Source organism: Staurois parvus, unplaced genomic scaffold, assembly GCF_062004578.1.
Source record: "Staurois parvus isolate SC_StPar_1 unplaced genomic scaffold, SC_StPar_1.0 ptg002491l, whole genome shotgun sequence".
Lineage (NCBI taxonomy): Eukaryota > Metazoa > Chordata > Amphibia > Anura > Ranidae > Staurois > Staurois parvus.
This window is the reverse complement of record NW_028320287.1, coordinates 2,399-13,543: the sequence shown is the minus strand read 5'-3', so window position 1 is coordinate 13,543 and position 11,145 is coordinate 2,399. Positions and strand designations below refer to the sequence as shown.

General features: G+C 44.2%; 1 protein-coding gene across 1 annotated transcript; it reads right to left on the bottom strand.

Moving 5' to 3' along the window:
• Positions 1-4,740: 4,740 nt before the first annotated feature.
• Positions 4,741-10,761, bottom strand: LOC149430727 (uncharacterized; the record flags this gene model as incomplete). The annotated part of the gene is made up of 1 exon (XM_089666045.1): positions 4,741-10,761. A coding segment is annotated over one exon (5,895 nt), but the record flags the coding sequence as incomplete, so codon positions are not given.
• Positions 10,762-11,145: the final 384 nt, after the last annotated feature.

Below are 11,145 nucleotides of genomic sequence, written 5' to 3'. Positions count from 1 at the left end.
GGCCTGCACTGGATGACCTATCTACCTTGTTCTGGTTATTATGGTCCAGCCCTGAGAGCCCACATACATCAGATATATTATATGGACGGGATTCCTCGGGAACAATTGTTCTGTCTATGGAGTTTTTCCACCATTTCCTCACTGTGGTGAGATCTTCATCTAGTCCTCCTGTGAAATCTCAGGATCCGTGTTCACATGTTCAGGCTTCATTCACATGGCCACTGAGGCCCGTACACCGTGATTGGCTGTTTGTTCTATAAGTCGATGGGGACGCAGTGGCTGCAAGGACAACTGTACTGAAATAGAAACCGCAGGGGGCAATTATGGAGCATCTCTATAGGCTCGTTACTGTGCATTGAAGTCTTCTTTCCCATTCAACACACGTGTGTCATACTCCAATCAGCCAGAATCTCCCGACCACCCAACATAACCTGTCCAGGCATGAACTTCACTAGACCTCTGAAGGTACGCAGTGTGGTATCTGGGACCAAGCCACCAGCAGCAGATCCTTTGAGTCCTGTAAGTTGGGAGGCGGGGCCTCCATGGATCAGACTTGTTTTTCCAGCACTTCATACAAATGCTCGATTGGATTGAGATCTGGAGAATTTGGAGGTGAAATCAACACCTTGAACTCGTTGTTGTGTTCCTCAGACCATTCTTGGATCAATCAGACCATTCTTGGATCCATCAGTCCAGGCTACCTTCTTCCATTGCTCTGTGGTCCAGGTTTGAGGCTCACAATCCCATTGTAGAAATTGTTGGCTGTGGACACGGGTCAGCATAGGCACCCTGAACCGGCCTGCGGCTACACAGCCCCCATACACAGCAAACTGTGATGTTCTGCGTGTCCTGATATCTTTTTATCAGAACAAGCATGAACTTTTCTACAAATTTAAGCTCCAGTAGCTCTTCCATTGGATTGAACTACTCAGACCAGCCTTCCCTCCCCACCTCCATCAATGAGCCTTCCCTCTCCACCTCCTTCACTGAGCCTTCCCTCTCCACCTCCATCAATGAGCCCTCCCTCTCCACCTCCATCAATGAGCCTTCCCTCCTCAACTCCATCAATGAGCCTTCCCTCCCTCCCCACCTCCATCAATGAGCCTTCCCTGATGATCCATGGATGTCTCTCCTATAATGTCTCCATGGATGTCTCTCATATAATGTCTTCATGAATGTTTCTCCAATAATGTCTCCATGGATGTCTCTGATATAATGTCTCCATGGAAGTCTCTCCTATAGTGTTTCCATGGATGTCTCTCCTATAATGTCACCATGGATGTCTCTGATATAATGTCTCCATGGAAGTCTCTGATATAATGTCACCATGGATGTCTCCTATAATGTCTCCATGGATGTCTCCTATAATGTCTCCATGGATGTCTCCTATAATGTCTCCATGGATGTCTCTTCTATAATGTCTCCATGGATGTCTCTTCTATAATGTCTCCATGGATGTCTCTCATATAATGTCTCCATGGATGTCTCTCCTATAATGTCTCCATGGATGTCTCTCCTATAATGTCTCCATGAATGTCTCTGGTATAATGTCTCCATGGATGTCTCTTCTATAATGTCTCCATGGATGTCTCTTCTATAATGTCTCCATGGATGTCTCTCATATAATGTCTCCATGGAAGTCTCTGATATAATGTCTCCATGGATGTCTCTCCTATAATGTCTCCATGAATGTCTCTGGTATAATGTCTCCATGGATGTCTCTGGTATAATGTCTCCATGGATGTCTCTGGTATAATGTCTCCATGGATGTCTCTGGTATAATGTCTCCATGGATGTCTCTGGTATAATGTCTCCATGGATATCTCTGGTATAATGTCTCCATGGATGTCGATCATACAATACATTCCCTTAGTGCCCTCTGTGAGGCCTGGTCTGTTCCATTGAGATGTTGGGTCTTTGTGTGTTGAAGATGTGGCCGGTTGGAGAAACACTTTCCCTTGTGATGTAAGGAGAGGACTCCTGGTATCCATGTACCTCATGGCTGTAACAGTCATACATGTATAATATTTGTGGTACTCCCTAACCCCTGAGGAAGAATATAAAAAAGATTTGAAACGCGTTGTGTTACCCAGTGATTGGACTTTTATTATTACAAAGACAGTGGTGACATGACATACGTCTGACCTGGTCTGGAATGGGGTGACCACGGATATGAATGTCTATATGGACTGGGAGTTTGTACCCACCATGGTTTTATTGTTCCCTCTAGTCAGTTTTATATATCTTCATAATAAAGCGAAGATTTGTATATCATTTTGTTGCCTTCAAAGTCCCAACAGAAGTTTTTTTTTGCAGACTAATAAGGATTATACAGATGGTGGCAACTTCTGTCCACACCAGAAACTTGTCCTTCACTTTGAACACTTTCTGCTCCAGGGTGACAACTCTGCTCCTCTGCTTCCCCCCAGAATGTCTCCCCCAACCACCTTATATTATACTTACTGACACCTCCACTGTCCGGAGATCTCTACTGTCCGGCCTTGCCTGAGACTGACCAGATTTTAGCTGGAATTTATGAGGTTTTCTGGTTATGGCCTGGCCTCCCGTAAAAGTGAATGGAGGCCATAATAGGTGTGTATAGGTAGAGAATGAAAGGTTTGGTGGTCCAATAAAGATCTCCGTACAGCAGTGTTGTAAGTATGAGATATACTGAAAGTTCTGGGAGGGGGGGGCACTTACCCTTTAATTCTGTCCCATCATTTAGACCAGGGTTTCTCACCCAGGGTTCCGTGGAACCCTTGGGTTCCTCCAGAGGTTGGTTCCTTGAGCAATGAGCAATTTTTGCCTCTCAGGTAAGTTCCCACTGACACCATTAATCTTTTTAGTAATCTGTAAGGGGGTAATTCTTCCCAATGACCAGAAGTGTAAGGAGCATTCATCCTACTGACCATCACACGAATGTATCATGAATTGTAGATAAAGCCATTTTTAGTAGGGGTTCCCTGAGACCGGAAAGTTACATCAAGGGTTCCTCTGTGTTGAAAAGGTTGAGAAAGGCTGATTTAGACATTGGGTAGGTAGTGTGGAGTCTAGACTGCAATCATTCAGGCAGATGTCAGCCATGTGTCCGGCTTGTGGTCCCAATACTGATTGCAGCCTCTGGACACCTTGTATGTTCTAAAGGCCTCATGCACACTGGGGCTCCTGACAGCAGAAAAGCAGCTTCAAAGACGTGCGTCAAGTGCTTGGGCTTTCATTTGGCCAGAATATTAATTTATTTGGGACATTGAAATAAAAAACGTGCCTAGCACTTAGGTGTGTTTATACGTGTTTAGGTGGGTCAAGCATGTTTTCAGTCAAAACGCCCCCCTCCTGAATGCACAAGTGATGTTTTTTTCTGCCTCTAAACACCTATGGACCTGTGTAGGCAGACTGCCTGCTAGAACTTAGTGAGTTTCTTCCCCGACTGGGAGGGATGGGGTTAATGCCTTATGCCACAGTTCCCGGGATTTTCTTTGTGGGCTTTCTCGGCTCGACCCAGCGGTCCTGTGTTGTTATAAAAGGGACACGGGTCAGACTCAGAGAGAGTTCTAGGGGGCCCTCTCCAAGTTCCCGCTGGCTGTTGCTTGTCTTGACCTGTCCTGCCCTGAGGGGGACCTGTGGCTAGGAGCTTTCCACATGTAGGGGGATTACTGGGACCTGCAGTCCACCCTTAGGCCACCAATTTTTTTGAGACCACCACTATGAACTTGCCATGTATGGATTCTCAGCAGGAATGCTGGGGCAGCCGCAGCTATAGTTGGGGTAGAGAGGGGAAAGACTTGTTGTACTTTCTGGAACTATATGCAGAGATTCTTCTTCTAAAGAGGTGTATGACAGCAACCAGCACACATAGTCTACAGCTGGGGCCAGTGAGGCACATTGGGGTATGAAGATGGCACTACTAAAGTCAACCTGGTGCAAACAACAACACGTGGTTACCAAGGGTAACGGAGGTCTAGCAAGCTGCCTGTCCTGAGGCATGTTCCTGTGACAGGTGGAACATCCTCTTACAGCAAGGGTGTTGTTGCCGGAATTACCTCCCCTGGCAGTCTGTCTCCCATAGCAACAGGGGCAGATCAGCACTGCAGAGGTCCCCGGCCTGTGCACTAGGTACCAAAGAGGAAGAGCTATTGTAGAGCACACATGGAGTCAGTGCTAGGTGCTTGGTGTGACTCCATTCTGTTACCAGGAGTAAGGTAGAGGAGATACGTTGGGCAGGCGGAGTGGGCCTAGGCTCAACTTGTCCCTCCTAAATGCAAGAGTGCCAGTGAAAACGTACATTGACACGGGGAGAGAGAGGGTTCAGTTTACTGTTCCAGTGTACATGGTGTATGGCCTTCTCTAATGTTAGAGGTCCACCTTAAGGCTCAGGTGAAAGCAGACTTCACCTCCCCCCATCTATTGATGGATACAGCTCAAGTAAAAGTACCCCATGTGCAGGAGAGTGACCCCAGAACAGGTGCCCAGCATAACTCAGAGGAACCCACCCTGGGGTAGGCCTCCTATTCTTGGTGTACAACGAGGAAGAGAAGCATGGAGGAAGCACCACCCACCTACCTCACACATGGAGACAGGATAATGTGGAGGGGCATTTAAAGTCAGAAAAAAGGTCAATCATCTGTAAAACAGGCATTTAGGAGCTCAAGTGTGCACGAGGCCTTAAATAAAGCGAGACCCCTGGAATGGAAGCCCTGCAGGCAGAAGGGCTACACAAAAACGTACAAAATGTGACAGATGTGCGGCATGATTGGAAGAGCTTTATTCTGTATTATTCTTACAAGTTTATTCATTCTCTGGATTTCTTCCTTACATAATGTGATTGGACATTATCATGATCCTGTTCTAAACCCTGTGCTGTGACTCTTACCCAGATGCCCAGGGAAGAACGACTTCCCCTCCTCCGTGCTTGTACAAACGAAGATGTCTGTTTTTTTCTGAGACGTACCAGTTTTTGAATACGACTCTAAGCCTGGCCTCAGGTTCTGTGCCGTAATAAAAGGATAACTCGTGGTCATCATTGGATTTCAACTGCCTGATTTCTAAAGTGTCAGAATTATCAATGTAGATCAGGTCGTCTTTTCCATCCATGGCAAAGTTATTTATCATTTTTGTGCCGGTGGCACCTATGAGGTTATACACATCTTTTCCTTCTCCTCCGTGAAGAACGTCGTATCCTCGCATTGGTTGGAGAAGATCGTTGCCTCCTGCACCATAGAGGTAATTGTTGTCATTGTCTCCTATAAGAATGTCATTATAGCTGGAGCCCAGTATATTCTCCATGCCAAAGTAGAGGTCTCCTTCAGCGTCTGCACCTGAGCCCAACCCAAGATGCAAACTGACAAACACACCGGATTCACTGCTGATGTTCCCTAAGAACAATAAGGTATCTGATCCCGTTCCTCCATACACTGTATCAGCTCCTGGACCTGGATAGAAAAGGTCATTCCCTGCTTCACCCAGGATGAGGTCATCTCCTTCACCACCATGGATCTGGTCATCTCCAGGTCCACCTGAAAGGTAGTCTTTCCCCCCCAACCCTTGAAGGACATCACTCCCATCTTCACCATAGAGTACATCTGTATTTTTACCCCCTAGAATTGTGTTATTCAAAGCATTGCCATCAATGAAGTTTCTTTCCTGGAGAGATCCGTACACCGTTGTCAAGGAATGAAGAATTCCTGCTGAGAGATTGAGATGCAACTCTTCATTGAGAAGCCTGTAGTCTGTAAATAAAGGCTGAATCTCAAATTTCTCCTCTGAAAAGGTGAACCACACATCATTGGTCTGCACTATCAAATGTCTGTAATTTTCACTTATGCCAAAGTGAAGAAGGTGACATTCCCATTTGGCAACTGACGGGGCAGTTATCACCATGTGCTTAATGGCTGGAACAGTAGTGTCTTGTATTACATACTGGATGTCTTTAAAGTTGACGTCAAGAACAAGATAATCCACTCTCTGGTCAGTTGCGTAATTGTTGATCTCATAAATGCCTTTGTAATTTTGTCTTAGTTGGTAGGTGTCTCTGCCATTGTCTCCACTCATTGATGCTCCATTTGTCCCTGGGTCAATGTAGTTGTCTTTATCATTCCCAGATATAGCAATGTATCTAGGAGGCCCAATTACCTTGGTCGCCCCTTCATATATGCCAGAACTGGTGACTAGAACGTCCATAGGCAATGTATCCCTGGAGTTATCTACGGCATATATAACGGGTTGGGTTCCACTGGGAATGCTGAAGACTACTCCATCCTCTGTCCGCATCTGTAAATGTCTGGATCGTTCTGATACGAACCAATTCTCTAACAGAATTTTACAATTTTCACTACTAATCTCAAGACTAGAAGATGCAATTCTTAAGGTACACCTTTGTACATAATGTTGGGGGGTTTGGAATCTCAGTTTGCTGTATTTCTCCTTAATATAAAGAACATCCATCTGCCCATCCTCTGCATAATTATCAATGTAGATGGGATCTGGGCCACACCCAATGATATACGTATCACTGCCCTCTCCTCCAATTAAATGGCCTCCACCTTGTCCTTTCTGAATGAAGTTTGCTCTACTGTTTCCTTGAATGGAATCAAAGTATAAGGAGCCAATCACAGTCATTATATGCTCATTTCCTGGAAAGGAATTTAGGTTCATATTTACTCCTTCTTTGGAGTCACTATAGTCTATCATCAGTAGGATGATTTCTGGCTCTGCCGTTGTATTGGAAACCTGAAACACTACAAAATCTTTGGTTTTGAATATGATGTGCTGCCATTGCCATCCTCTCTTCCAATCCTTGATGATGACACAGCCCTTCCCATTGGAGTCCCATATCTTCAGAGAATATGGGGGCACTAAAGTCACTTTTAGACTGGCAAGCTCTATAGGCAGCTCCACTATGTCCATCTGGTCATCATTGGCATAATTATCAATGGTATCACAGCTCCCCTTTTCTTGTATAATGTACATGTCTTTTCCTTCTCGACCAGCAATAGTATTTACACCACCTCGCCCCTGAATCACGTTATTCAGCTGGTTCCCATTTATGACTTCACCAAAGTCTGTCCCGATGACAGTAACTACTGTCTTCCAATCTGAGCTTTGCAGGTCAATGTTCCTGGAAGAATCTTGACTTGAAAAATCCAAAGTCACGGCCTGTAAATCAACGTTTCCACTCAGCTGGACTTGTCCAACATCAAATAAAATCCCATCTGAACTCTTAAAGCTCATATGTTGGTATTCGTCTCCAAGAAACCATTTTTTAATCCATACTTCATGAAGATTGTTGTAGAAAAGCTTGAGATCGTTGTCTATTTTTCTGGCACTTATTAGCTGAAATGTAATGTTGAAAACTAAAAAGTCCGTCATTTTGTCGGTTGCTTGATTACAAATCTCAGTTTTTCCTCCATCAAGGGGAATGTAGTAAACGTCTTGACCATTCCCACCATGGACAAAGCTCATCTGTGGCCCTAAAAAGAATATATCATTGCCATCTCTCCCATAAAGCTCGTAGTGATATTTATCAAGAGTGTAAGAAAGGCCTTCAATGACATTTTGTTGCACAGCAAAGAAGCGGTTGGGTTTGGCATTGCCTATGTAGGTGCCATATAATGATTTGTCATCTAGAGTCATAGAGGAAATGACCTCCTCTTTTTTTAGAGGAATGAGCCAAAAAGCGGTTGCAGTTTTCTGTTGCATTTCAATTTTTACAGCTTCCCCGATTCCCAAAACTAGATCATCAGTTTCACAATCATTCTCAAACGGGATCTCCTTTTCAGTTCTTTTTGAAGTAACCGGATCCGTCAGGGTGACAATCACTGAATTGTGGTCGGTGAGCTCAACTCTTAGGTTTCCACCATAGGCTGACTCTTCCCCTTGGGTAAAGTCTATCCTTTTGTGGCATACACCCCCATCCTTTTCATCAAAGATCTTGAAGTAGTTTTCAGCATTTTGCAGCTTGTGCACAGTGTCCATGCTCTTCCTATTCTCCTCTTCTAAGCTGTGAACGTTAGCAATCCATCCAAATACATTTACTTGTTTCAGTACGTCCAGAAAACCGTTGGCTACGTCTCTTATGGCTAGACCAACCCCTTTGATAACAGCCACAAATTTGTCCCATCTACTGGCATCTGGAGGTAAAGCATTAAGCTCGTGCCTAATCTCATTGTAGAGCGGATCAATAGCGAGACGTATTATAGTTAAAGCTACGGTTACTGGAAGCATTTCCGGACCAGCCAAGGTTGAGATAAATATAGTTTCATCAAGCATGGCATCCACTATTCCTATTGGACTGTCTTCCTTCAGATCCTCATATATATTAAAGACAGTAAAAGCTGCTGAGAGGACGGGGACTTCCCTAGCAGCACTACTAAGTTTAGACATACCACTTGTGAACTCTGCGGCTGCAGATTCCTCTAGACTTGTAGAGATCTTGGCTATTGATTTTTGAGCAACGTTGCCAACAAAATCATTGACTGCTGCATTAAGACCGACCAGTTCGGTTACTCCATGCACACCCTGCGCTAACATGACGCCTCCTTCCCATTTCCGTCCCTCAGCAAACATCTGGTTTACGGCTTGAAAACCCATCAAAGTCCCATAGATTCCCAAGCCGTGGTTGATTTTACTGGAAACCGAATGGCTTTCCCCAAAATATGAATTGAGTACATCTTCTGATTTGAAAGTGTCCTCCATGCCAGGTAATAAAATCTCCTTGGTTTCTGAAGGGTTTTCTTTATTCTGCAAAACTATCTTCACACCATCTTCATATCTCTCAACCGACTTAATTTTCTGGTATCTGGACAGGTCCTCTGGTGTCTGTTCTCGAATTTTGTTGGTTAGTTTATCCACGAATAGTTTCCCGTCTTCCATCATCTTCAAGCGGAACTCTGTCTCAAGAGAATCTTCTCTGCCTTGCTTTTCGATGGTTAGAAGATCCTTTCTTGTATCTTCTGATAAAGGCTGTTGCCTTGGTTGTCTCTCAACGTTTATGTTGTCTAATTCTTGAATCTCACCCCCCATTTTTGTTTTCACATCAGCTAATGTCATTTCTATTGGTCGTCTGTTATTATCGGGATTGCTCTTAGAGTATTGTCCATTTTTCGTAGTTGTCCATTCTTTCATCACAGACAGAGTTTGCTCTCTAACTTGCTTTTCCATGTTCACTGTTTTCTTCCCACGTTTATATTCCCCCAATGTCTCATAGTCTAGTCCTATAGCAGCGTGGTTTCCTGACCAAGTCTTCCCTGTTAGCATCGGGTTGTGCTTAACAAACTGGTCCCATGTTGGGTGAAGATCCCAGAGTTGGCGATTAGTGATAAACATATCCGGGTTTCTGACCGCCTCGGATACATGGGTGGCCAGAACAGCCATTCCATCATAGAGGTTAGTCCTCCCAATTTCACTCTCTTGGCCACTGATATATTGTTTCGCCATGTTCACAAAACTTTCTGTGTGTAACATTTTTTTCATATCTTCATAGGTGACATGACCATCATTAATATGTTCTATGACTTCTGCTAAGTCATTTTGGTTTGTTGTCCCATACAGGTTCACATAAAAGTCATTTAAATTTATACTATAGATGTAACTTTTAAAACGGAAATACTTTTTCTGCCCAATCATTTCACTTTCTATTCTGTTAAAAATTTCCCGAATATTCTGGTTTTTTTTTTGTCTTTCTGTTAGTTCAAGCCATTTGTCTTTGAGAATAATATTGTTGTCCACTTCTATGCCATATATCCGTAACGCATCTCCATTTTCTAGTAGCAGTTCTCTTCTTCTGGAAGTTGACGTTTCTACGAGATCCTTTATATTTTTTAACAAATCATCCAGGCTGTTTATGGTTTGAACCCTAAAATTTTCTTCAATCGCAGACGCCGTATGCACTGTTAGAAGTTCTGTATTCAGAGATTGAGTATCAGTGTTTGTAAAACGATCTGTTATGGTGTCTTTGATAAACTGGTCGATGTTCTTATCTGGAATATGATATATCCTATTTTCCTCGGTATAATACAGAGGATCATTTGGAAATTTTCTTGGAGCAAGCGGGTCATACTCCACATCAAGGTTCACGTTCTTCTGCCACTCCGGGCTTCTTCCTGTTGTATCGCACACTTCTCTCAGATTGTTGTCTTTGTCGAGGTAGAATTTGCGCTTGTGTGCTGGGTTGTATCTGCTCTCCAACTCTGGATCATCTGGGTCAATGGTCACTTTTCTTCCATCCTTTCCTACAATGACCTCAACTGTACGAACTGAAACCGAACCAACAAGGATTTGTTTGTCTTTCAGCCCTATCAAGATTTCTTTTACAAAGCCTTCCCCTTTATCCCCAGCTCCCACCATACAGGAAACAACACTTATTTCCTCAATGCTGCCTTGTTTTGAGGACCAGTGTAGAGGAGATGCTGGTCCCTGAAGTTTAATGAGGACTTCTGCCAGCTGTTTGGCCGTTTTCCAACCCACAGACAGCTGTCCTCCACTTTCTCTTCCATGTCCCACCACAGTAAATTTAGTGTTCTCAGTTATCTCAATAGTGTTGGTTCCTTTGGGTTTCACTACTTTGAACCCTCCAGATTGCTCATCCCATTCTAGAAGAGTTTTTGGACGGTTTCCGTGTGTTAACTTATTGTACAAGGAATCGGCAGCATTTTGGACGGTGTCTTCTTTCTCAAGTTGGATAATAATTTCACGGTCGAAATCATCAAGCTGGGGGATTTTTGTAAAATCGAGGTCATCATTTCTGTTCGAGGAGCTGGCAGCTACCTGTGAAGAACACACATGAGATGAGACTTCTAAAAGACTGCACAATGCCTATTAATGGGGTCTATCATATGATAAAAATCTTATGCAGCACCCTCCTAGGTAGCTACGAGGGGCAGGAGTTCACATTGTTAGACAGAGGCTGAGTAGCAGCCCAGAGAGTAATAGTCAGAGAGTCAAATTCAGGTCAGGGCTGAGAGGCTCTGCAGACCAGCTCTCTGAGACTTCCCCCTGCACAAGAACTTTGGAGAAAGTTCTAGAAGCAGTGGGCAGAGGTAAGGGGTGGCTGGTCTGCACTCTCAAGGGATCCTGGCCAATCCTCAACAGGAGGCTTGGCAAGGGGCCAGGACAGCCTAAGAGTGTTTGAGCCTGCTCAGTAACAGGGAG